General features: G+C 49.2%; 1 protein-coding gene across 2 annotated transcripts in view; it reads left to right on the forward strand.

Moving 5' to 3' along the window:
- Positions 1-27362, forward strand: part of PBX1 (PBX homeobox 1) — a 134767-nt gene that overhangs the window by 90681 nt on the left and 16724 nt on the right. For both annotated transcript variants that reach the window (XM_064454571.1, XM_064454572.1), the window contains exons 3-6: positions 14977-15221; positions 18178-18368; positions 19297-19432; positions 23114-23273. In XM_064454571.1, the coding sequence (XP_064310641.1) occupies positions 14977-15221; positions 18178-18368; positions 19297-19432; positions 23114-23273 (732 nt within the window). The remainder of the gene's footprint in view (positions 1-14976; positions 15222-18177; positions 18369-19296; positions 19433-23113; positions 23274-27362) is intronic.

Here is a 27362-nt window from a genome sequence, read left to right on the forward strand (position 1 = left end):
CGTGGTGGCTGCCAGGCGCTGCCTCGGATCTCTCTTGGCCAAGATCTTTTCCAGGGTCTTGTCCCTGCAGCTCAGATGGATTCCAGAATGAGGGCGGGAAGGAGCTGCCTGCAAACAATTTTGGCAGCGGTTCTCCTTTGCAATTTGGAGTGTCTCTCCTTTGAAGGCGGTGCTGGGCCTGGTGTCTGTGCTGACGTTGGAGTCCATGAGAGCAAGCGGTTCCTCCAGCCAAGTATCTGCCAGGCTGTGTCGGGAGAACTTTTATCATTTCTGTCACAGACATCACAACTCGCTTGTCTTACCATACATCTTCCTAAATGTGACAGAATATTCAGCTGTTATTAATTGAATACTCTCTAATTTAACTGCTTAGCACAGGGGAGAGTGACTGGTTTGCCTCAGCATGGAGAGCTGCCATCAAGCATGCAGGAGGTTTTGGGGTGCAGAGAGGTGATTTGGGGAGCCAAATGGAGCTTTTGGGCTTGTTAGTATGGGTGCCCCACCACCCACCCACCCTGTACAGGCCTGATCCTGACCCTCATCCTGCCAGGGAAGGGCTCCAGCATCTGCTGCAGCTCCTGGTCCTGGGGCACATGGCCAAGCCCAGGCTGGAGGTGCTGAGGACATCGCTGCCCCTCCATCCCATCCTGGTTCTACCATCTGAGAATGGAGTGGAAGGGGCACCCCGGGAGCGTGGCAAGGAGCTGGTGATGTTCCCTGAGTACATCAGAGGGAAGGGTGGTTTGGACTGGGTTGTCCCAACCTCCATTCAGCTGCCTGGAGGTGATGCCTGTGGTGGGTAAATCCCTTGTCTGCTGAGCTGCTGGAAGCAAAGCCTGACATAGTAAGGTGGGCTCCTTGCCTGAATCACAATACCTGTCGTGACCTGTTCGTCCTCTCGGTCCCCAGCAGATCCCAGTTATGGGTCCCTGTCTTCCTCCTCCTCCTTAACATCCACCTCCAGAGGCTCCAGAGATGTCCCATGTGCAGACTGGTTGTTATCGTAGGGTTGCTGAGAAGCTCGGCTCCATCGGAGGACGTGGGAGGCAGCCCTCCTCACCCTCACCTGGGTGGCAGGCTGGTGGGGGACCGTCCTCTCCAGCCACCCCAGCCCCATGCCTGCTTGCACACACACGTGCTTGCGTCTCTCTGCTGCTCTCCTAGAAAGTTCAAACCCGTAGTCAAGTTTATTGTTTCTATCTCGTTTATTTTAAGTATAGTTTTACACTTTATTATATGCTGTGACATCTTAAATGGAGCCTGTCACTCTATCTTGACTACTGCTAGGGGCTACAGCCACTTACTGTGTCAGGCTTTTCGGCAGCCCTGATTAACGATATCAAAACGAATGGATCCCGGCGCAGGCACAAGCACGAAAATCAAGGGATGATTTGCATATTCAAATTGTACGTGGCATCGAAAGGCTACGGCTTGTGCAAGTATTGCACCGACACACCCCATGGATGCACATACGTGCTGCTGTGCATCCCTGTGTATGGGACCTGTACGTGTTAGTAGGGTTCGTGTACACCTGCATCTCTTCATTTAGTATCTTCAGCCAAAAGGAAGAAGCCTTGGCCTTTTTTCCCTGAGTTTTTTCATCTCCCTGGACAATATATCAATTAGGATAGCTAAATGGAGTAATATTTTTTTTTATCATGAGCCTGTTGGGATATGTTGTAGAATTACCTATGCAAATGCTTTTTTTTCCTGAAAGTAACATTTTGTTAGGTTAATTCATGCACTGGAAAAACAAACTTTCTGTTCTTCCAGTCCAATCTCCCCTTACAAGTCAGGTTTTTGTAACCCTGTCATTAAAATGCGAGGTAGCCTACAGTAATTTGAATATTTCATTCTGCCGGCTGCTAATGCACTCTGCATTACAGATGGTACTTGCTCCATCCTTCTGGACTGGGTTCAATTATAAATGAAAGTAGGGAGCTGAGATTTGTCTTTTTGTCTCTGCTTAGTTGGAATAACACAATAAAGCTTGATGGGTAGGAATTCCTCAAGCTGCCTCCTCTTTGCCTGCGACGTCTCCCATGTAGCTTTCTCCTCTCGATAGCAGATCCCGCTTGCCTTTCAAGTTGAGCCTGGAGTATTTGGGTTGGCAATGGCAGGGTTTTTCACAAGTCATTTTTGGCTCAGATGTGTTGTATCTTCTTTTTGGAAGCTCTCAGTTCAGTCCTCTTTCTCTCTGTTTATTTGCCGGCCTCTGCGTCCCCTTTTACATCCCAGGCAGGGAGCAATGGTAGGAGGAACCTGCTTGGGAATGGAGAATGAGGGTGCTGCATGGCTTTTGTGATGGTGGGGACACTGCTGGGATGGTAGGGACATCTTCCCCTCCTGGTGTGTCCCTTTCTAAACTGGGACAGGGATGACAACCTGGTCCTCAGCTGGAGAGAAGCGATGGGGATGCAGAGCAGCACTCCTCCATCCCAAGATTGCTGCCGTGGGCTCTTCCCAAAGGCCCTTGGGAATAACAGGGCCCCTGGAGATCCAAAGAAAACATTTACCTCTGCTTTGTGATTAGCTAAAAGGCGGGGTCGCCAACCTATAGCCCAGCTGCGCGGGGGCTCTATATTACATACAGATGCCTTTTGCGAGCTCCTTCCCGGTCCCCGGCCGGTAAAAGCAATATTGCTGAGGGAGTCGGAGGAGGTGAGGGCAGGGCTTTCAATTTGGTTTTACATTTACAAGGACCAGATGGCCTCACTGGAGATGATCTTTGATCTGGGACGCAGCCGGAGTTGAGCAAAGATTTTCCCCCCCCCCCTCCCTTTTTAATCTCCTCTCTGTTTATGGCAGGGGCCTCTCTTGCAGGAGCAGGGGGGAACTGTGCGTCTGTCTGTCTGGCCAGCATGCCATCATGGAGCTGGGTGTCAGCCCCACTCTGCCCAAGGGTGCTGCTGAACCGTGCGGCGGGTGGGCTTGCTAGTAAAGCCCCGAGCAGGGTTGTCCGGGGTAGAAGGCAGAGCTGGATCCTGTTACACCACCACCCCGCAGCACTGAAATCTGCATCAACAGCCTCTTGCATGGAATATAATTAAACACACACAGGCACCTCAAAACAGAAATACCACTAATTGATCCTTTTAAATTATTTTTCCCCATTTTATCTGGTGCCTAGAACCCTTCCAGCACCGTGGAGGTGCAGGGGCTCTCTCCTCCCCTCTTGCCTTGCCAGTTTTGGGTTTCTTTCTTCCCCCCACATGTTTTGAATGGAGCGGGAGCAAAGGCAGCCGATCCTATTTCACAAGCGCTTGGACTCTTGCAGCACTCTCCCTCCTGTCCAAACAGATCGTTTACAGAAGGGGCCTCTATTTAAAGAAAGAACTGAATGTTCAGAGCTGTTTTCTGGCCTTAAAACGCTGCCGACCGGCTGTTGCCTTTCAAAGAGTCGGGCTTTGTCTGGTGTGCTCGAGGACTGGGTTTGACGCCGGGCTCAGCAGGTCAGCACGGTGGCGTGAGGGACTGAGCATTGTGCAAAAAATGTGCTCATTGAATCCCAGCAAAGCTGGGTTCAGGATTGCATGTCTCAGCCATGCGAGGTTGATGGTCTGTCTAGGCTTGGGCAAACTTTACCTCACTGTGGTGCTGTGGGTGGGACAAGCTTGGAAACAAAGCAAATTGAGGAGGAACATTCAGGTAGGCTTTCGTGTGATCTGTGTATAGCATAGAGAGAAAGACCTTGTGTGTAAGGCAAGTCTACAAGGAATTGGAGGAACATTTAGTCCTGGAGAGCTGTGGTACTCAAAAACACATTGGATGACATGCATATCGGCTCAAGGGATGCTGGCTCTGGTCCTGTAGTGTAGGTGACATCTATAACACTGTAAAGTGCCCTGATATTGTCCCAGTACAAACCACCACCAAAAGCTGGTGCCTGAAGTTGTCCAGTGGCTGATGTGTTGCATCTAAATGGTGGCTACACTACAGGAGTTGGGGTGGGATTTCCAATACCTTTGGTTATGGTTGATTCTCGTGCTTTGGATATGACCTATTCTCATAGGCATATAACTTACTTTCAGTTCAAAATTTTCACGGAGAAGCCTTGAATCACCTGGTACCATGGCTGGGGGAGGTAGACATGGGCAGGAACGGTTTCTAATGCATCTGGAGTGGAAGACCCCTGTGTCTCGGTGAGGAGCAATGTCCGTCCTACATGAGGCAGAGACCCTGGACCATGGCTGACCTCAGAGAAGGTGATCACTGATAGTAGGCACTTCTGATTCTCTCAAACTCCGCAATGGCTGCAATGTCCCCTTTAGGTTTCTTACTGCAAAACCCCACCCTGAGGTTTCACCCTGCGTGGAGAGTCCATGCTTAATAGCTGCTTCCTCCTCGTTTGCTTCCCTCTTTTCCGCATGCACCAAAAAAAAGGATATACTATTCCTGCAGCCACCTTCTCCAAGCACCGAGGAATGAGGCTGCCTTCAAGTAAGCAGGAGTGACAAGGACCACGCTCAGCTCTTGCCTTGCGTCAGAAGGTCACTGCTGGAAATGGGAACGTGGTTCTGGGCAGAGAGTGCGCCAGTAAGCAGGCGGCAGGGAGTTTTCTTGGCAGTGGACTGAGAGGACGTGGCCCCAGGGTGCTCTGCAGTGGGAGGCTGTTATACATCTGACCCCAAGTTTTGACAGACATCTGTGTGGTTCTGTGCTGCCTGCTTTGGTGAGAGAGAAGGGGAGGGGAAAACCAGTGTATTTCCTCTGATGGCTTGGCTCTGAGACCTGGAGCTTTGGGAAATCTGTATTACACTCAAAATCCCAAATCTAGCTCATGGCAAGGCCATCAACTTGGCGACAGAGTGGCAGTGCTCTTGACTGCGTGATGGACAGTGGGTACCTTCAAATTATTTAGCAAACTCGGGACTTGAGTGGGACATTGCCGTCTAACGAGCTCCAAGTCAGCTTTCCTTGGATGGAGTCTCACAGGTCATCTTTTCTGAAGGATGGCAGAGAATCTGAAATGCAGCTTTTCAGCTTGGGCTCTCGCCAGTATTTTCACCTATGACTTTCTTGCCCTGGCCGCTTTGTGCATCTAGCAGCCGTTCACAGGCACTGCATGTCCAGGGGAGATGACCTTTCCAAGAGGGAGCAGGCTGGAAAGCAGCTTCCTTCTGGGAGAAAACCTGTCTTTGTTTGTTCTCAGATTTCAGGGCTTGGCCTGGGGCAGTTGAAATGGGACCCTTGTCCTCAGAGGGGCTCTGGAGGCCCCCGCTTCTCATTAGCAGATTCAGCTCATTCAGAGGACCCATTTCTTTTCAGCAAGGAGAATTCATATGCAAAGCACTGCGCTGTAGCAGGAGGCACAACCCAGCCCAACTGGCGTTAGAGGGGGGGCAGTTTGTGGCTGGACCTGTCCTGGGAGCAATCCCATCTTTTGTTTGCCGATTTGTGTTCCTGCAGGGCTTAGGGAGCCCCTTGTTCACTCCATGCTCCAGGCTGGGAGGTGTCTCCAGGCGTGACCAATGCCAGGTCCAGGCCATCTCATCTCCTGGGATGGGGGCGATGGCTTGCTCTGTCTCTCAGTGACAATTTACTGTCTTGCTGCTGCAGAGGGGACTCAGGTCCGTCACCCAAACTCCAGCACGAGAAGGTGATGTCCTGGTACAGCAGCTGCTGCCGTTGGAAGGACAGAAGCAGAGCCCTGTGTTTAGCCGCCTATTCTTCTCATTACTGTAGCAAAATCTGACTCTTTTGTCTAGGGTTGGAAAAAATCCCAAACACACTCCAAGAGGTATGGGAGAGGGCACGTGTGTGTGTTTGTGTTATCCTACTCTCCTCTGCTGCCTGTAATGCCAATTTACCATCCCAGACACCAGCTTTTCCCTGTGGCAGATGCTGCTCCCCTGAGCCAGGCCAGCCCATGGTCAATTAGCTGGGTTACATCTTCTGCTCAAATCTGGCCCAGCAGCAGAGCAGCACTGAATCTCTCCCTGCTTTCCTTTATCTCCTGCAGCTGCTGCTCTGAGCAGCTGGGGGTCAGTCCCTGTCCCCTGCCTAGGGCAGGGGCTGGGGTGAGATGGGGAAGGGTGAGATGGAGGAGGTTGGGTGGCCACGGACAACCTCTCCCTTACGGTGTGGTCTGTGGTCAGTGCAGCGGGAGAATTTGAGACGTGCTGGGTTTGCTTGTGCAGATAAGGGATTGATTACGCTTCACAGCTGTAACTGGAGCCTGCTAATCCTGCCCTGCTTAGGAAGGGGAAAACTGCTTTGTGAGATAAGCTGAACATGGGATTGCTCTAGCCTGCTTCAGCATCTCTCCAATGTGTGGGGTGCTCACTAGGATGGGGGAGAGGACGTGTGTGTGTGGCCAAAATTTATCTGTGCTCTTCCAAGGGAAGAGTGCCAATAAGACAGGGTTGACCCCTCCATACCCAGAGTTTGGCTCTGGAGTGATGGTTAGTTTGCAGATTGTTATTGGGGGAAGTGAAGCTGATTTGCTTAATTAGGTGCAGTTGTGAGGGTTTGCAGCTCCCTGGGATGTAGCAAAGGTGTGCTTGAAGCTGATGTAACTGGAAGGAGAGGAGGAGGAGGAGGTGGTTTGTCCACTGGTGGGGGGTTTGGCTTTGGTTGACTTGTTTTTAATGCTAGCAAGCACTTCCAGTCTGATTTCTGTAGCTAAACTGCCTCTGTTCAGCGATCGGCTCATGGTGCAAGAGGTTTAATCAGCTCTGGCTTCTGAGTGCTACCTGCCCCTGAATTTCAGATGTGAACATTACAGCTGGAAGTCTTGCTTCCAGAGCCGATGGGAGTTGACCACCAGCCTGCAGCAAAGCATCCATGAGTACACACGGCTTGTGGCATCAGGACTATAAAGAGAAAAATAGAAATATTTAAATTTGGTCTGCAATGCTTCATTTGAACACAACATAGCAATAATGTAAAAATAATGTAGCAGTAACTGGACATGCGAGGACAGGGTCAAAAGTTTCCATGCCTTGCTCAGTTACTAGCCATGAGCTGGTTGGCAGGAGCAAGACACGGGGAAGAACTGGAAAGATGAGCTCGTGTGTTCATTCAGCATCCCAGGGAGTGACATTTCTCAGGGAATCTGCTTTTCAGTAATCACCACGACATTGTGCCTTATTTTTGTGGAAAGGGCTATTTTAGATCACTTTCTAGTTTGGGGTGGAGGGAGGATATTTTTCCCCCCAGTGTGTTAGTGATAATTTTCCAGACCTTTTGAGCAGTTTGCTGCCAGATCCTTGCTTGCTATGGCAACCCGTTTGGCATTTGGGATGGGGTTAGGAGAAAACTGGTGCAGACTCTTTGCCAGCGCTATGAAATACATGTGTCTTTTCTGCAGCTTACATGGCACATGCAAGCTGCATCTTCTGAAGTGATGGAGAGCTGCTGCTGGGAGCTGAGAAACTTTTTGGCATGTGATAAATTCCCTTCTCCCATTCCCCACACCCCAAAATTACCATTTGAGGGTAATTCAGACCTTTTCTTTTTTTTAATTTGGGTTGGATTCAGCAAATAATTTGGAGTCTTCCATTCCAGAAAGATGAGAAGTTACTATTTTTTAAAGCAGTTCGGTTGGTTTTAAATTGACCCAAATTTTGATTAAAAAAAAAAAAAAGAGGGAGGGGGAAAATGGTAACATGAAATGGGAGGGGAAGATTTTATTTTTGATTCAGGAAACATTTTTGATCTGAATTTGGGTTGCGATGCAGGTTCACAAAACTGGTGGTGGGTAGGAGGGTGCTGGGTGAAGTGCCACTGCCCTGAGCATCTGATGCATCTGCTGTTGGTCATGGCCTTGGTTGGGTCTCCAGTAGGGCCTGTTGGCCACGGCAGGAGTTGGCCTCTGGGGCTAGATGGACCATTACTGTGAACTGATGTGACTTGCTCCCCTCTCTGTGGGAGTACGTATCTTATCACAATTTTGTGTGCTTTGTGGTCTGAAGGCACACTTCTCCACCTTTCAAAGCATCTCTCACAAAATTGTTTAAAAGCTTTGTTTCAAAACAGCCCTGATGGATACTCCCATGTTGGGAGAGAAGGCGGGTTTGGTAGGGTCCAGGGTGGCTTTGCAGTGCTAATGGGTATAAGCCTCTCTCTTTTTTTGTTGCTGGGATTTTTGGTTTCTTTTATGGCTTTGGACTGTGAAAATTTGTGACAGAAATGGCCCATCAGTTTCACAGTGTTCCTCTTTTTTCTGGGAAATAAATAAATAAGTAGATGCACAAAAAGCCATTTTGCCAGCTGAAATTTTCCATGCCTCATCTCACGGCAGCCTGTTTTGGAAAATCTGAGCAAAAATCTGTTCATCCATTTGTAAGTTTTGGAAAGGTTCAAGCGAGGAGGGGAACTTTTATGTCAGTTGTAAGGAAAAAAAAAAACCTACTTCTTTTAATACCCGCTTCCTGGAAGGATGTGTGTGTCTGTATTTGGAAATTCCAGCTTCCGTTTGTGTTGGAAATAGGTATTTGTGTTTCGATGCTGATTTCACAATGGCTTTATGTAAACATGGTGAATATATCCAACCAAGGTTTAAAACCCCCTGTGATTACTTAACACTGAAGTGCTCCATGTTGCTTACCAAGATTGTTGATACGCATTTACCGTGGATACTGTATGTTTTGCCGAGAAGACATTTACGTTGCATGGACCCTTGAATGAGTGGTGTGAAGACCTAGCCGGAGGTGTTTTAGTATCCTCCACAAACCTCTGAGAGTTTATTTATTCCTTTTGAACATAGGGTCTTGAAGGTGACACTGTGTTTGAAGAGAAGATCCAAGACACCGGATTTTCCTTTGTGTCTGGGTTTTGCTGTTGCAGGAGAAAGTAGGCTACAAATATACTTGCATAGGAAAAAACCAGGATCTGGGGTTTTTTCTGCACAAAGAAAGCTTGGGAAGAGCAACTCAAGCCCATGCTATCACAGATCAGCCCAGGAAACAAACTCCAACTCTCCGGACTTGGTTCTGAGTACACGTATGAGTATGAGGAGGATGCAGCCATCCAGCCACAAGCCACTTAACGCCTAACTCTCCTTAAACATGAGGCAGATTTGTACCAGCTTTAATGCTGTTGATCTTCAGTATTCACTCAAGCTCCAGGAAATATAGAGATCAGCTTAAAATAAGGTGATCAGTTACCAGTTTTATTAGCAGGGGCATTTACTGACATCGCAGGTGTCCCTCTGTTTGCTGGGTGTTGTTTTAGACCTGGATGTGTAAAAACATATATATATATATATATAAAGAAAACCAGCAAGCTCACATGAATCCTGAAGCTGGGGCTCCATGAGCCCAAGTGAATGTTGTGGACGGTAGTTAAATTGCAAAAGGTCAGAAGAGGGCTGACGTTCACTCTGTTTCAAAGTCTGTCTGTGCGCTGCGTGAGTCTGTGCAGGAGTTTTGGAGTTTCCAACTAGGAGCTGCCTTGCCTTCATTGTCTGAATGGCAGGGGCACCCACCGGACCAGGAAAGGATTTGGGCAAGACCACGTTCATCTGATGCACGTGTGAGGTGTCCATGCTTTGGTGGCAGATGAGTGCTTTGGTGGGGAAGAAGGCATCTCACCCTGCTTGTGGCTGTGCAAGAGGACAGCAAGAGCAGCCAGCAGTACCCCACCGGCGGCATTGCCGCTCCAGGCATCTCTGCTTTCCCCGTGGGAAAGTCACGCCCAGAGGCAGCTCACACCCCGGTGGCCATGGCAGAGGAATCGTCCGTTTCTTTTGAAACTCTGTTGTTGGGTGGGTTGTCCCCCCCGCCAGTACATCTTAGGCACAGTGGAGGCAGGAAAGAAAACCCTTCTGAAAATCACAACCTAATTACTCCCATCTGCTCCGGCACTGCTTCCCATTTCTGCCTGCCAGGATGCTTGTCTCCGATGCTAAGTAGCACATTATTTTCGATAAGTTGCAATCATTTACTTGAAGTCTCCTTCTCCTTTAAAATATCCCCCTGGAAAGGCAATTCAACAAGTTGGGAACAGGCAGAAACAACGATGAGAAAATCCGTCCAGAAGCAGCCCAGCTCGGGCAGGAGGGCAGCGCTACTCCTGTACTCATTCAACCATGCAGCAGGTTTCTTTTAGGGTGGCTTTGTTTAAACATCCAGCCACTGGGACCAGCCCTTGGCTGGGTGTCAGCTGTAGAGGAACTGCCAGCTCATATAGTTGGAGGAGATCTTAACCAGGTGGTCACAGCAGATTTTGCGGGACTGTGATTTTGACCACTGAAGTCAGCGGATAGTCAAGGAGTGTTGGTCCTGTGCAGCAAAGCCCTCATGAATGTCCACGCTGGTTCTGGGGGCCTCTTCTTTCATCATAGCAACCTGGGTTGGCTCCGTGTCATTCACTGTGTCTTCTTCCTCCAAGATGTCCCCACTGCATTCCTGGAGAGGCTGTTCCCACTGCTCCACCTTGCCCTGCCTTCTTCTATCCAGTGTCTTTTGCTTGGCCATAGCCTCCTCCAGTGTCTTCTGCTTGGTCTTTGGCCTCTACCCCAGAAGTCCTGGCCGGCACCTAACTAGGGGTGGGCACACACACATGCAGTGGCACCCAAGGAGAGACACAAGGGTGAGAAACAGTGGGGAGTGCTGTAACATGGCAGCCTACATCCCCTTGTGAATGGATATATCCCATGCTGGGAGTCTGCCTGGGACAGGCCTCTGCTTCCCACGTCTCCTCAGCTTGAGGACACTGACTGCAGTAGGTTAAATTGCCCTTTCTAGAAGACGGGTAGAGCTTCGAGGTTTGAGCATCCTTTTCTGCTATCACGGTTGACCACAGTCTCCTGCTAAGCTGCTGCTCTCAACCCCATCATGTTTGATTGCCTTCATGATGTAGTTCTGGCAGTGTTGCCTACACACCTCTGATCTAGAGGGTTTGGAAGGGGTGGAGAGCAAAGTGCTGCTAAGCTGAAGCATTTTGGGGTGCCCTTGGAGAAGAGAAGTGGCAGTGTGCTCTGCTTCTCCACTGAGCTGGCTCCTCAGGTCCCTTTGGAATAATGCTCCCAGGAAAATGGAGTAAATAAGGGAGGAGATGGTGGCATGGAGGACCAGGAGGAGCCTGGTACCCACCTCTGTGGATTTCTTAGGTGTCTTCACAGCCCCAGACCAACCCCAGGGTTGTCTGTTTTGAAGGCACATGCCAACACCGAGTATAGCAAGGGCTGTTTCTCCTGCCCCATGCCCCCCACCCTGGCTGTATGGCTGTCCCCATGCATGGGGACACTAGACACAAGTACCCTGGTGTGGAGACACAGATGTGTGGGGTGCTGGCTGCCTATCTCATGTGAGTGTGGGGCTGGGTGCTCTGCAGGTGCTCCTCTGAGATGCCTAGGTTGGTGGGAAGCGTCTTGGAGCATCTGAAAGCTTTGGCGGCTCGATGCGGTTTCCATCCCATGTCCCTGAATTGCAGGACAGGCAAGGAGCCCGGGAGCTATTTTCAGCTTTGTCTCCTCACTTGATTCTCCGAGGCCAGTCCCACCACCGAGCCAGCCCAGGACTCGGACAATGTCCTTTGCAGACCGTGACTATGATACCTTGCTAAGCAGAAAAAAGGAACGAGTGTGTGAGCTGGGAGCCATTTCCCAGCTGCTGGAACGGGTCTCCGTGACCCTGGTGGCATCTGTGACCGGACCGCAGGCTGGTGGCTTGGCAGTCCCCAGCTGCTCCCGCTGCTGGCGTCAGTGATGGTGACCCTGCCACGGCCGCAAGCCGTGGGGTGGCCATGGCCACACTTAGTTCCCCTCCACAGTCACCCAGGGAGTGTTTTGTAGCCATGACAAGGCACGTAGCTTGGCTTTGCTTGTAAAATACATCCATATATATTTACATGTGTGCATATTTATATTTATTTATAAAAATGCATTTTGAGGCAGCGGAGGATCTCAGCGAGGGCCGAGCACCCTCTAGTGGCATTTGCCGTGGCTCTGGGGGCTGCCGAGCCAGCAGGAAAGCGGCCAAGGACAGAAAGTCTTGCATGAATTTTCCTCCCCCGGCTGCCAGTCGCTATCTTTCTTTTTGTTCTTCCCTTTTTTTTTTTTCCTTCCCCTCTCTTTAATCGGGAGCAGCAAATGGCGGGTCCTGAGGATGCCAGGGCACAAGTGGGAGCTCACTCACAGTCCCCCAGCTCCAGCTTGCTGCTGGACCGCCAAGGATCATTCTGCTTAATTTATTTTATTTTAAGATGGTGGGAAAGCCAGCAGCCCAGGGAGATCGGGGGCCTTTTGCGATCGGCTGCCCAGGCATGGCAGGTGGGGTGCTGCCTGTACTGGCTCACCCTGAGCCCCTCAGCTGGCAGAGTGGGGGCCATATCCCATCACAGGGGGGGCATTTTGGAGGGTCGGAGCCACCGAAGAGCCCGACAACCTGGGCATCCTGGCAGGGGGTGTGTTGGAGCCAGGGACAGCACAAGGAAGATAAAAAAGGAGCTTTTAAATAATCATTTTGTCTTCTCCTTGGCTGAGTACAGCCTTCCAGGGATAAATAGGCAGCATCAGTTCTGCTTAGACACATTGGCCTTTCTATTTATTTACTCCCTTACCTTATTCCTAGCGGGCAGCCAAGCCCAGGCTGTCTCTGCATAGTCCCCAGCTGGGTTTGGGTCTCTGCTGTGGGGACGCATGTCCATCCGTAGGATGGATGCTCGGGATGCACATACCGAGCAGGTGCTGGTCCACGCGTGTTGCACTGTAATAAAGCTCAGGGGTTATACAGAGCTTTTCATTGGGAAGCAGCTTTCTAAACATCAACTAATTAATCACTCGTGCCTACCTGTCAGGTCAATGATTCCTGAGATTTTTAATCTAAAAATATTTCCCTTTTGAAATCCGGACGGACCTGTTTTGGCAACTCTGCTTTTCATTTGTTTATTTGGGGTTTTTCAAATATTTTTTTTTTACCTGTGTTGCTTTCTATTTATGTTTGGGCTTTTAATGTGCCTTAATTTAGTGACTTTTTTTTTTGGTCTTGGAAGGATATGAATTTATTATCTTTTTTTTTTTTTTTTTAGCAAGTTTCTCTCTCCACTGTAGCCTGTCACCTTTCCTCTTCTCTTTTTAAGGATTTTGGCTGCCTTTACCTCTTGTTTCAGTTTATGGACTGCAGACCCCAAACCATTTTCTTGATGAAATCTGACCTCTCCCCTTGGATTTACTCATCAGTGAAGTGCGTGGCTGGGTGCCGGTGGTGCCGTGGGAAGCCTCCTGTGGTGGAGGGGGATGCCAGACCCCTCCAAATTTGGCACCATGCCCCCATCCCTCTCCACAGAAACGATCCTCCCTAGCATGGAATTATTTAGTATTAGCTCATCTTACTGGCAAATCTACTGTTGTTGGGCTTTTTCCTATCTTTTCTTTCCCCCGACCTTCCCATCTTTGTTGACAGCAAATGTTTTAATCACAGAAATGCCAATAAATGCTAGAGTCCTGAAAATAATTATTTCAGTAGAGTTTGAGGCTTAAAAAAAAAGCTCCTTTTAGTGTTAGCCAAACCTCTCAACAGGGTCTTCTTCTTCCATTTTATACTGATAATCACTGTATCTTTAACTTATTTCAGAGTGAGGAAGACGATACTCACTGTTTGCCTGTGTTTTTTAGCTGCTCTGGTTTTAATTCTTATTGCCAACTGATCTTAGACTTCCTTTTTTTTTAAATGACAGGGAAAATCACTTGCTCTTTTTTGCACTGCGGGTTTGGTGGGTGCAAATTTATCTCGGGTGTAAGCGGGCACGGCTTTATGAAAATCCACACAACATTACCCAGCTCTGGATGTGCATGAGTGTGTGCACAGGGTGTGTGTGGGGGTGTTTACAAAGTGCTTTGAGCTCCTGTGCCAGACGAGATGGGGAAATAAAATTAATTTCTCTTAGGAAATGCCTTTTTGTTCACTTATCAAGGATTTATTTTATTTATTTTGCAGCTGTGCACACCTCTGTGTGTGCATGTGGAAATCTCAGGTTACGCTTCTGTGTTCAAACACAGACCATGGCAGGGATGCACAAGGGCATGTAGGGCACTTCCATCCTTCAGACCTGGGACATGTCCCTTCGACAAGCCAGCCAGAGTGGTTGGGATGGTTCCATGTGGTTTTTCCAGGAAAACCCTCACAAGAGGATGACTGTTACTCAAAGCAATAATTGAGACAAGGAGTACAAAGAGGGGAGTAAAATTCTCTCCTTGGCAAGTCACTCCAGGAGGATTGATTTATTATCACCCCTTTTCTTAGCACGGTTTAGACTTCACTGGAATGACTGGGTAATTTAAAAAAAAACATGTTTTTCTAAAGAATAAAATTTATTTCCTATAGGTTTTTTGCTTGCTTTTCCACCAGGTGGCTGAAAGTATGGCCTTGCGAGCCCCCTTCATCTGTATTTAAGGATGAAGAAACTGAGGCATGGCCAGCCCTGAGCTCTGGCTTCCTCCTCTGCCATCTGGGGTTGGGGGTGGGTTTGATGGCTAATGCAAACAGTGCAGGACCCATCCATAAACAGCATGTTAGGTGACACAAGCTGACGTCTGGGCAAGCTGACATCTGGGCTAGAGACTCCTGACTTCCCATCCCGTGTTTGAATCGGGATACAGTCCTTATCACTTATTGCAGCAAAAATGGGTAAATTTGTTGTGTTTTCTGATTGGTGTTGCTAGCAGTTTCACTGTGTATTTGAACGCAAAGCGTGGCTTTCTGGGTTTCCTCTGCAGTGAGCTCTGCCGGTTCTGCCCTACTTCTTCCCTGTGGGAAGAAGGGGAAGAGGCAGGGAGGGGAGCAGGGAGCTGGAGTGTCCCTGTCACTGCTGCTGGGCTGAAGAGCCAAGGAGCTGCCCTTGCACTTGGAGCACTGGGATGCAGACTGCCTCTTGGGGTACCCTTAGGAAAGGAAGAAAAGCCCCGTTGATGGGGACTGAACCCCTCCTGTCCAGCCTGGGATGAGCGTCCCCTTTTGGTTCAGCATCCCCTTCCCCAAGTTAAGCCCTGGCCCGACTCAGGTGTTCCTGTCCCCTTTGTGTCTCCTGCAGTGCTGAGCATCCGGGGAGCCCAGGAAGAGGAGCCTACAGACCCCCAGCTGATGCGGTTAGACAACATGCTCCTGGCTGAGGGGGTAGCAGGCCCCGAAAAAGGAGGTGGCTCAGCTGCTGCTGCCGCCGCTGCTGCTGCATCGGGAGGAGCTGGCTCCGACAACTCAGTGGAGCATTCCGACTACAGAGCCAAACTCTCCCAGATCCGGCAGATCTACCACACGGAGCTGGAGAAGTATGAGCAGGTAACAGGCTCCTTCGCGGTGGAGGGCAAGGCTGCCCAGGGTGGTTGTCCGGGATGGTGGGAGCAGGAGCCAGAGCAGCCGGGGGAGCCGCACCGCAGAGTGGATGCGCACAGCCTGGATCGCTACTGACATCTATTGTTAGGAGCATACGGGCAAATGCAAACTGTTGCTTGGTATTGGAGTGAAAACCTATTTTTTTAGGGTTGGGAGGGTTGATTTTTTGTGCTGGGATGTAGTGCAAGAATAGGTTCGGCACGGGTTACCCCTTTGATTTTCAATTCTCACTCCTCTCCTAATATCTTGCCAAAAATTGGCCCTATGAAGGGTGAGTCCTCTTTGAGGTGCTGGCCTCAGTGCAGGCAGTTTTCCAAGCAAGGCCTGAATCAAAATCTTCCTTGAATATCTTCTCTGCTTGAAAAGTTCTTTTTCCAGGAAAAACCCCGTCTTTTTTCTCATGGAAAATGATTCTTAAAAAAAAAAGTAAAACTATTTGGGTCATGAACACAGCTATTGGCAACACTGACAATTGCATGAAGAGCTTCGCAGGCCAATGCTCAAAACTGGTTTCTTTCAAATGCTTCCAGATGTTTTGCAGACCTCTCTTCGCGACTTGCCCTTGTGATGAATGTGGTTTCTATCCCGAGGTTGTGGTTTATGGAGTACAAGCAAGAAAGCATCCCTCCTTTTTGGGTGCGGGATGGGCTCCATGGCCAGGGGCCAGACGAGGTTTCAAGTCTCTGATTTAATGTTGCCTCTGCCGATGTGATGGGGCTGTGAACGGCTGCCAGTGCCGGGGTCTGTATGGGTGAGCCAGCCTGACCCCATTTTACCCAGCTAACTGGATGCATGGTGGGGCTGGGGGATGTCTCGCCCCTTCAGGTGCCACATTGGCCAAACTGAGGCTGCTGAGCAGCATCTTCAGACTTACACCCGGGGGTGGTGTGGAGCTACTTCAGATGGGAGGCCCTTGGTTGGAGCTGGAGTCAGGGTGGCTAGGCAGGGCTCTTGTGTTGGACAAGCCAAGCGTAGTCATGCCATGAAAGGTGTTTTGGCAGATCATTAGAGGAGGAGGGGTGGCAGGTCACAGGGAGCAGGCAGGGTACAGGTTGGAAGGATGACCTTTGGTGGCTGTCCTCAGCCATTGCTGTCACTTCCTTGAGGCACGGGTGCAGGATGATGTGGCATGAAGGAGCCTCAGCCATCTCATGTGGGTAGGAGTGGAGAACACGTCAGAACTCATCTTTCAGCCCCCAGGCTGAAGAGAGGGAGAGAGACCCCCATATCCTCTGCCACCCAAGCCCAAGTTGAGACCCATGAAGGGCCGAGCCAGCAAGGACCCTTCTCCAAGGGCACAGCCAGGAACAGACTTCAGGGAAGGACCTTCTGCTCCTTCCTCCTCTTGGGTGGGGGTTTTGTTTGTTTGCTTTTCTGGTTTTGTTTCTGCAACATTTTTGCTCCCCAAAGGGACACCAAGGAGAGAAGTCTTTATCCCAGCCCCATGGGGTGAGATGGACCACCGCATCTGTCCTTCTCACAACCCACTGATAGGGTTGGTTTTGAGTCATTTTACAAATGGCTGTGCCGGGCCACATCTCCGGTATCATCACCTGTAGTCCTGCAAAAGCAGGGTTCAGGGTTTCTCAACCTCCATCCCCCTCTCTCCCATCCCTTTGTTGATGGATGGGGGATCTCAGCACCTGGCTTCGCATGGCGTCTGGCTGCTGCTGTGACAGCACAGCGTGCAGCTGCAATTTTGCCTTTAATGCTCTTTATTTCACGCCAAGAGGAGAGGAGCTGAAATTACTTGGGTGTCTGGGAGCATAGAGGTGCCTGACTGAGAGCTCTCATAGCTGATGCTCACCCGGGGAGATGGGAGCTGTCAGCTGAAGCTGGTGATGGGCAATTGGAGGGGCTCTGTTGGCTCAGGGATGTCTCCTTGTTGGGTCTTCAGGTGGGGATTCAGCTTGGAAGGATGGGGTGGGAGATAGTAAGTCAAGCCCATGTCTCCAGTCCACAAGATCAATGTTTCTTTCCCTTGTTAGCCCCTTTTTCCCCATCCTGGGATGGGAACAGGGGTGCTGTCCCCAGAGCAGCTGCTGTGTACCGGGAGCACAAAAAGCTGCTCAAGCCACCAGGGTCCAAGTGCTGCTCTCAATCTGTTTTTCAGGGCTTGGATCCCAGACTGGTTCAGAGAGTTGGAGGGTCCTGTCATGCCCACGAGGTGCTCATGGGGGTGGAGGAGAGGGCAATGAAGTGGCCTTCATCCAGTGTCAAAATCCCTCCCTTGTCCCCCCTAACTCCTCTTGCTGCCCTGTCCTCACAGCACGGGGACGGTGCTGTGCCAGCAGCAAACTAATTGGGATTATTACCTGCTTATCCTTACTTGTCAGGGCTCCTGCCTCATCAGGCTTTAACTATTATTATTATTATTTACTTCTTACCTGGTGTGCTAAGAGAGCGGAGCAGGGCCGTGTCTCTCTGGGAGCTGCTCCTGTGAAGCACAAGGGACTCTGCAGGACACCTGTTGCAGGGGTCCAGCTGGGGCAGTGGAAGGAGGGACAGAGGATCAAAAGGTTCATGGTCCTCCTCAGATACAACTATAGCTCCTCCAGACCCACCCAGGAAAACAGTGTAAGCACTCAGACTTCATGCTTCACACAAGCCCTAGGGCTTTACCTGCCCCAGCTTCATCCATGATCCCTGAGAGCAGAGAAATTGGCTCCTGCCTTTCTCTCCATGTTGTTGGGAGTCTCTCATGCCCTCTGCTTGTCAGATGAGAGAAATTTCTCTCCCCCCGAGAGCCAGCACACCCTTGCTCTGGGACTGCCCTAAAAACCCAGACATTGAAACCCCTGTGTGCACCTCCTTCCTTAGCAGCATTGCTTCTGTACTGTCCTTGACGCCATCGAATGACCTTCCGATCCTGGGGTTTCTTTTGCTTTTCTTGCCATCCCAGGCATGCAATGAATTCACCACCCATGTGATGAACCTGCTGCGTGAGCAGAGCCGGACCCGACCTATCTCTCCAAAGGAGATAGAGCGGATGGTGAGCATCATCCACCGCAAGTTCAGCTCTATCCAGATGCAGTTGAAGCAAAGCACGTGTGAAGCCGTCATGATCTTGCGCTCCCGATTTCTGGATGCACGGTGAGGTCACTCCCCCAAACCTTTCTTGCCCCGTACCATGCGGTATTGTTCAGGCCTGGGAGAGGTGTTTTGAAGTTCTGGAGTGAATCCAGGCCCATCTGAAGGGAAGTGTCTCCTGGTCTTGAGCTGCAGAGGCTATTTGCCTTCCTTACCCTTTAGTTAACTGTGGCTCAGCAATGGAGGGGACAGCAATTCAAGCCAACCTCTGCTTCAGGGAAGCTCCTTGGGAATTGCACATGCTAGTTTTCCACTGGCAGAAGGAAATTCTGTGGCATATTCCATCAAACCTCTGTGGTGGGAATGTGCTCTTTATTTGGGGATGAACGCTAATCCTTCAGCCCATCCTGTGCCCTCTAGGTTCCTATTCTTCTCCTTCTGTTTCAATTGTCCCAGATTTTCAATTTGCTGTAGAATTATTTGACTCCCCAAGCTGGTTACATGCAGACTGTGGCTTGGGCTTCAGCTTGGGATGGAGAGCAGAGGCAGCTACGCTGGGGGTACAAGGGAAGGGGTAGCAGCAGATGGTGCCCAGCTGTGAATGGAACAGACTTCCCCAAGGATGATATCCATTGCTGCTTTCTCAGCACAGAGCTTCGCAGAGTAGCAGTGATGTCTTTAGCCAGGGCAGCCAGGTGTCAGGAGTCACCTTCCCAGGTGGAGGAGCTGGGTGTCAGTTTTAAGACTCTTCTGTGAGCTAGAGGTTACAGTGATAGTCTGAGAATGAGACTTACTTGCTTTGGAAGGTGCTGAGAGAGAAGTCGCCAGCAAGGTACAGATGAGAAGGTTCCTGGCCGTAAGTCCATGCGCTCCATGCTCCCAGGAGCAAGGGAAGGAGGGAGGGAAGTGGGAGAAGTCTTTCCTGTTTTGGATCCCTGGCATTAATTCCCTTTCCTTTTCCTTCTGTTTTCCCCTCTTTCTTCATGCTAAGGCGGAAGAGACGAAACTTCAACAAGCAGGCTACGGAAATCCTGAATGAGTATTTCTATTCCCATCTCAGCAACCCTTACCCCAGTGAGGAAGCCAAAGAAGAGCTAGCCAAGAAATGCGGCATCACAGTCTCACAGGTGAGAGAGCCCAGAAATACAGCAAAGACAGCTACTGCTAATGGGAAATCTTAGCATGGTGAAGGGCACTCCGGACCGTGGTCAAGTCAGTCATGTCCCAGCGTTGAGCAGTTAATTACTAAATGAGTTTAGCACAAGTTTTAGTGTAAATGGATGGGAGAGCAGATGGCAGACTTGCAGATTGAAGCCATGGATGGAAAAAGAGAGTTTGGGGGAGGATTTGGAAGGGATGAAGACGACATGGAGTGATAGCTGTGTGTGCAGCCAAGGTGTTAACAGCACAGAAATGATGTGGCATGACCCACAGAGGTAAAGTCTTCTCCTCAAGGAATTAGCGCTGAGCTGGCTTGCAAGAAGAGCTTGTTTGAGCTGAAAGTCCATTGTCAAGCTAAGGGTTTTGAAGGCAGTAGGAGGAGTTGCACAGGTTTTGCTTGATAAGGTAGAATGGACATGGTCCTGGTGGGAAGGGTTTGGGTCAGACAATGATTATAGTTTGTGCTCAAGGAGGGTGGGCTTCCTCAGGGTCATTTCTCTCTGTCATTACTCTTGTGCTGCAGAACATGACATCTCCCTGACTTGCTTATCCTTCAAAGAAAGGTGGTCAATAAAGACAAACTGAATTATTTCTGTACATTCAAGGCAGCCACATAGTTCCTGGAGTCTGTAGCTTTGACCTGGGAGCTGCTGGGATTTGTGAGGAGTGCAGTCTGTCCTTGAAGTGTTCAACCATACATTGCTCAGGCCTGCCCTTCTTTATTTTCTCTTTTTGGAGCAAGCGGCATGATTGAAAGCCAATCTATATGGCCTCTGGTAGTCTTGTTCTCATGTGAGCTTAGCACTCCCTCTAGGCTCCTATTGCATTCCCCATCTTGGGCCGCTTCCCAGCCCCAGGCACATGCCTGTTCATCACTTGAGTAAACTGAAGACAGCAGTAGCATCTGGTGTCCTTGTGAGAACATGTCTGCCTTCATCAGGAGCAACAGTATCCAAGGGTAGGTGTCGTCACTATGTTGAATGCCTGCTGAGTGACTCTGCATCCCCTGGGTCAGAAGACCCAAAAGTTGATTCTGCCCAGTTACCTGCGAGAGACAGCACATATTGGCTTAAGTAAAACTACAGCTGTTCTGATGCTTCTCTTCTCACTTTTAATTCATCTGTTCGCACTTACAACTTCTCCCTTGCAAAGAGAAAAAGCCCAGGAGAAATGCTGCACATAGGATATTTTTTGACCGTGCTGTATAAGGCTGTAGTGTGCCTGTCTCCAGGATCTCCCTCCCTTCTTTGTCCAAAGAAGGTAGAAACAAACACACATCCAAGTCTCTTTTTTTGCTGAGGCTAAGTGGAAACATGGGACAACATGAATCTCTGCAAGTCATGAACAGAGCTCACCTGAACTCCAAGGCTGTCTGGGGTAGTCAGGTTCTTTGCTTCACAAGTTTTAAGATCAAGATGGATTGTGGTGTCAGTTTATTCTGACTTCCTTTCCTGTGGCACTCAGAGGAGTTCACCCACCAGCTCCAGCATTTGAAGCTGGAATAGCTGTTGTAGAGAGATGGCTAAGTAGGAAGATCACAAAGGACCACATTGTCATTAATGAGAAAGCTGGACCAAGAAGTGGAACGTAGCTCTGCACAGGCAACACCTGCTCCTGGTGCCATTGAAATACTCCCAGATATGGGTTGGGTGCTGGTCTGGGTTGCTACCTTTTGTCTCCTGGGGGTTTTTGCAGGTTATATTTCCTTTTTCTTGCTCTGCAACAGCACAGGATTGAATACGTGCAGTTCAGTAGTAGGTGAATTGGTGGATGAAGCAAATTCCATGTAGTGCTGAATGCTCTAGGAGGATTGCAGGTAGAAAGCATCATAGGAATAAAAGCATATGGGTCTCAGTTATCAACACCCAATCCAAAACAATTTCCCTAAGATGAGGAAAAAACTATGAGCTTCACAGGATGAACATCCAATATTGTCTTCTGTGTGCTTGGGCAGTCCATTTGGAAGGGGGAGCACTGGTGTACGTGCTTACCAGCAAGCAAAGGGAGAATATCCTTGGAGTCCCACGGAAGAGGTTGATTTGCTGTCTCAAGATTGCAACTCCAAGCAATCCTGGCACTATTGGAGCTCTTCTGGGAGAGTTGCAGCATCCTCTGGCATTTGCCCATCCTCTTCATCCTGATGAGCTTTCTCAAATAAGGGCAGTAGCAGCTGGAAGTCATCTTCTGCCTCTAGAGACCTTCACATAGGAAGACATTTCCCTGATTCCCTGTGTTTGGTGTTGTCAAAGAAGAAGCTGAGAGCTGCTTCCCAAACTGTAGGTTGAATATTTCCCATGTCTTCTCTGAAATTGTTAAGTGTGACATAGTGCCTACAAGTGAACAGGGTTATCATCAGCAGAGTACTGAGCGGGATTTTGGGAATGCTGAGTTCATGGTGGTTCAGGAAGTACCCTGACATTTTCCCTGGGAAGCAGTTCTGGCCAGATACCACAGCCTAGTTTCACAGACTTCAGAGTTATCCTATCACTGTGCTGAACCTTTGACATGCAAGTTTTGAGGTATTCATCCAGATACATGGTAGGTTGTCCAAGCAGCCTTTCTGTCAAAGCATTCATACTACTGATCCCAGGATATCACCCTGACAGTCTGCGGGGATCACTGCTCGGACCTCGCCTTGGGGCTTTCTGAGGTTCATGCATTGCACTGCTGCAGTCACAGGGAAACGGCTTTTGCCAGGGCTGGCATGAGCAGAGCTGCACCACTTCATTCTGCCTTCAGATCTGGCCCATCATTTTCAGCCACCCCCATGACTTCTGAAGAAGTTCAGCTTGCTTCTTTTTTTTTTTTTTAGATAAATCCACTAGCCTCATTCAGCACAATTCTAGCCATTTAGACATATCAGGCTCATACTGGTCTCTGGGCAAACACAGTGGAAACATCTTCTCCCCATTTCCAAAGGATACACTTGTTCAGTGGGACCAAAGTTATGTCTTAGGACAAGCCCTGTGCTCCCTCTCCAGCCTTCTCCTGAAGCACCCGGTGTATGTAATGGCTCATGGTAAACCATACAAAGCTGAGTTCAGCTGAATGAAGAGCATCCACTTCTGGCCTTTTGCACTTATTTCACTCAGGTGGATCAGATGTAGAGCTTCAGTGACATCAAGGCAATTTTGTGTGTCAGCCAGGCCCAAGTAAATTGGTTAGGTGTTTTCCCTGAAAGCCACACTGGCTTCTTTAAAGGTAGGAGAAGGGGCATCTGGGAATCAGGGCATCTGTCCCTGTCAAAGGGACACAGTGGGGCGGCAAATAAAAAGTTCCAAAATGATGCATACTGATTTTCAGATTGTGCAATTTCAGAGTCATTTCACTTTCCCAGCTTTTTTTAAATCCATCTGATATTTCCATGGGGTGGGTCTAGTGGATCATGTGGAGCATCCCCTTAGTCCCATCCATAGAGGAACCAGACACATCCGCACAAATCCGTCCCCAAGGGGGTCCCACCACCTTTCCTGGGCTTGGTGTGGCATGCACGGTTAGAAGATCTTCCTTTCACGGCTAGGAAACAGGACGGCGTGGAGTGGGGAGAATATGCACTGCTTAACCTGAACTAATCCACCCTCCTCACCCAGCCGTACTCTCCAGAGCCGAAATGTTAACGTCTTTGTCTTCTCTTAAACTTGCTCTAGGTATCAAACTGGTTTGGAAATAAGAGAATCCGGTACAAGAAGAACATAGGTAAATTTCAAGAGGAAGCCAATATTTATGCTGCCAAAACGGCTGTCACGGCTACCAATGTGTCAGCCCATGGAAGCCAGGCTAACTCACCCTCAACTCCCAATTCAGCTGGTTAGTTTTTGGGTTTTTTTTATTTTGGGTCATTACTGTTCGGTTTTTCGTTTGTTCCCCCCTTCCCTCTAATCTCTCTCTCTTTCTCTCCTTTTGGTTATTTCAATTTTTTATTTTCTGGTTTTGGTTGGCTCACTTTTGTGCTCTTTAAAAAAAACGAGAGATGGGTTTGGTTTTTGGGGTTATTTTGTGGAGGTACTTTATTTTCTTTACCTTTTTTGTTTGTTTGTTTTCTCCCTCTTGTTCTCTTTTCTCTTTCTTCTCTTCCTTTTCCCTGTTCTGTTTTTTGTTGGAAAAGCAATGTGATCAGACCTTGTGACTGACGGTGCCGCGTTGGGGGTTGTATGCATGGATGGTAAACACAAACCCAGAAAAAATTATCCAAAAAAAAGTTGCTGGGATTGCTTGGACTTTGGGGGGAGAAAAAAAAAAAAAAAAGAAAAAAAAGTCCTTGCATAATGGTTCTGTTTCACTGGGGCTGAAAGCATGAGTGGCCCTAATGGACAAACCCCAGCATTTCTGGGGTGTCCTAACTCATGCCGTATTGGGGGTTGTTTCGGGTAGATTTTTATTCGTTGATTTTCATTCTGTTGTGGTTACCTTTGATTGCTTACGTGACAGTGTCTGGATCACCTGCAAGAGTGTGCTCTGTGTGAATTTTATTTTCCCTTTGTGTCAGTGTGATCCAGGGAAATCCATGGCTCGTTCCCTTCCCTTTCCCCCTTTCCTGCCCATTTGCTGTGGTTTCCATTTGTTTGTTTTCAGGGTCAAAGGCACAGAGCACTTTGCCCAGATTTCAACTCCTCTGCTAGAGAATGATGCTTAGTTCATGCGTGGTACCTGCCACAAGGACAGCCGACCCAAAAATGATGCCAGGCTGTGGTCAGCTGGTTGTGCTCTGCTCTCAAGAGTGATGGAAAATTAGGAGTTGATTAAAAGAAGGGAAAAAAGTGATCTTCATGGGTGCCATGTACTTTGTTATCCATACAAATATTTGTGTGCCTTTTCTTTTTAGGGGTGGGAGGGAGAGCGGGAATGCGTCGCTCTTGTGCCTTTGAGCTTGGTGTTTGCTCATGGTACTGGGGCATGATGCTTGCTGTTATCAGGTAGGCTACTAAGAGGAAGGAAACAATGTGGGAGCAAAGGGGATGGTGGGCTGCTAGAAAAGTTGGATATTAAAGAGACCACCAATGCTTACTCCATGCTGGTTGCTGTCAGGATGTGCTTCTGTAGTGAGCACAACCCAGCCTGTAACAGGTATCAGAGGAGTCATACCCCAGAAGCAACCCAGTTCTGGAGGATTTGGGTGGAAGGTGGAGAAAGCAGAGCGAGGGGTCGAACAAGGGGAAAAACCAGCAGTTCGGAGTTTCTCTCCCAAACCAACCCCGCAGTGGGAGGGCAAAGGCAGTCTGTTACCCACAAGCTAATGTGGTAAGCAGTGGTTGATTGCTCTGTGCTGGGGAGCTCATCCACACCTCGCAGGGACTCGTGTGGATGGCTTGCACAGAAGCAAGTGGTAGAAGGCTTGGTAGAAGGTAGAAGGCAGTTGGACAGCAGAGAGAAGTCCCTCCCTGCACACAACCCCTTAGTTTCCAGGAGACATGTTACTTGCTAGGGGTCTGCCCCCGAGAGCCACCTAGAGCAGAGATGTTGCAGCTTTTGACTGCAGGTCAGAAATACTGCTGGAGGCATCCCTCCAACCTCCTCCTCACCCAGGGCTGCCTGTGAGTGAGCTGTGCTGCCTGCTCTAGACGCAGCAGAGTTTTGCAGGGACAGATGGATTGCAATAATTTTGTTTCATTCTTTTCTTTTCTTTTTGGTTTTTTTTTTTTTTCTTTTTCTTTCATTTTCCTTCAATGGTTTCAACTGCTGAAGATTTAGCTGCAGTTTTTAAATGTCATCCTTTCCAAACAGCTCCCTCAAAATACCTGGTCAGGTGGAGTCTCTTGTTATTAAAACCCCTGTGTAGCAAAGGCTGGAGGATAGAGAGCAGAATTGCATGTGCTGAGGGAGATGCCTACTTCCTGTGATGCTGTCCTGCAGTCCACATCAGCTTGGACTGAAGAGACACAGCTTTCCTTCTTTTCCTTTCTTCAACTGGAGTTGGATCCAAAGGTCTGGAAGAGCAAGGGAAGAGCTTCAGATTGCTTAAATGGGTTTGGATCTGGCCTGCATGTAGTGGAATAGGCATTTCCCCAGTGCCTGCCCAGTTAAATAGTGCTTTGGTGCAAGGCTGCTTCTTTGCCTTCCGCACAAGCAGTAACATGGCTGTTTCAAAGACAAATTGGCTAGTACCCTGCAGTAAACAGCTAAGATAATCCCTGGGTAACACTATGCTTTCAAGGAAGGACAAACAGTCTTGCTATTAACATGTAAGACTTGAGCTCCTGGGTCCTCTTTCCGGCTCACTTGTCTGCACTCTAGAAACACTGACCTCTTTTCACATGCCTAATGTGGTGGTGGTGCTAAAGCAGCACATTAGTGCAAGGGGAGCTCATGGGCCATGGGGATCCTCCTTCTGCTAGAAGCAAAGTGTTTCTAACCTGGCTGAGATCCCACCACCTTCCCTGTATGCTGCAGCAGTGGCAGAGCCGTGGGGAACCCTGCTGTCAGCACTACAGTAGTCTCTGGGTCAGCTTGCAGAGATAGTGGGTTTGGGTGTCCTTGTAGTCCTTTCCTGAGAAGACAGCTGGAAGGGCCTCAGGATTTTCTCTCCAACAGTGACATCCCAGGTTGAGGTCTCCCCAGCTGAGCCATGTGGATGTAACAGATAAGTCAAGCATCCCTGCATTGCCCCATTGTGGGGCAGAGGCACATCCTGCGGACATCTGAGGTTGTGTGACGTCCCCTGCTTCAGGTTATCCTGGAGGTGCTAGCAGCAAGAAGCACACGTGTACATGCTAGGTCTGAAATAACCTGTGAAAGATTTGGAGGATGGTGCCAAGGCCACAAGCCATCCAGATGTGCTGATTTGCCCTGGAGGAACATCGAAGTGGATGAAGAGGTGAAGGACTAAGATGGATGATGCCTATCCTTTTATACCATGGACTTTTTCTGCTTTCAGATCATTGGCTGAGACTTTGGTGAGTAAGGAACCTGAACAGAGGCTGGATTTGTAGGGAAGTTTTAGGACCTTCTGGTTTAAATACATTGCAGGGCATGTGGAAAGAAAGAGAATAGGCAGGGGACAGGTCATGAGAAAGAAGCAACCAGCAGTATAGTCCCTGGAGGGCCATGATGTTGGAAGAGGAGGTGGAATTGGATGCGATGAAACCTGGGACAGGAGCTATATTCATTTCTGCTGTGGCCACACAGGCCCATCTGTTCTTTGCATTGATACCCATGTTACCGGAGATCAGTGAATGGCTACAGTCAGTCAAAGAGATTGGCCACACATTGACAAGGGCAAGGATTACATCTGTCTAGCCATCTGGCACGTTCAAAGCAGGGTCCCCCATCCTCAGTCACCCAGGCCTGAATGTCAAACACCTTTTCATCCTGAATACGCACGGTTGGGCTTTATCAGCCAGATGTTCAAATAAGCTGAGATGTCTGGCTCATTTGGGCTAACAACTCCCCATCCTCACGTTGATTGCCTGGACAATCTCAGCACAAAAACCACATGGCACATGAAAGCTGTTTTATGTGGGCAGACCCTTTTGCCAACCAGAGTCCTCAAGGGCCACACACAGGTGATGACATCCAGTGAAATCTTCCAAGCAGAGCAGCCAGAATTGTCTTGATCTGTTTTTTTTTCCTGCTCACCCTTTTGTTTTGTAAAAATCTTCTTTCAGAGCTGCTGATGGAGGGGATTGTGCTGTCTGGAAATGTACTTCATCAGGCACAGGCCTGATTGCTGTATCTTCTCTTCTTTGCCTTCCTCCATTTGTGGCAATCAGTTGTCTAAAGCACAGTGCTGGAGAGGATCCTGCTTCAGCAGAGAGGCTGTCCTGAATGGGGTCTCACTGTCCTGAGCGTTGGTTGGCAAGTGAAAATGAACAAAAGTCCTTCTGGATCAGCCCAGGCTTTTAGATCTGCTATCAAACTTGGTGGCTTTGTCCAGCTGAGGAGCTACATGGTCCATCAAGT

This window comes from Phalacrocorax carbo, chromosome 6 (assembly GCF_963921805.1).
Source record: "Phalacrocorax carbo chromosome 6, bPhaCar2.1, whole genome shotgun sequence".
NCBI classification, from domain to species: domain Eukaryota; kingdom Metazoa; phylum Chordata; class Aves; order Suliformes; family Phalacrocoracidae; genus Phalacrocorax; species Phalacrocorax carbo.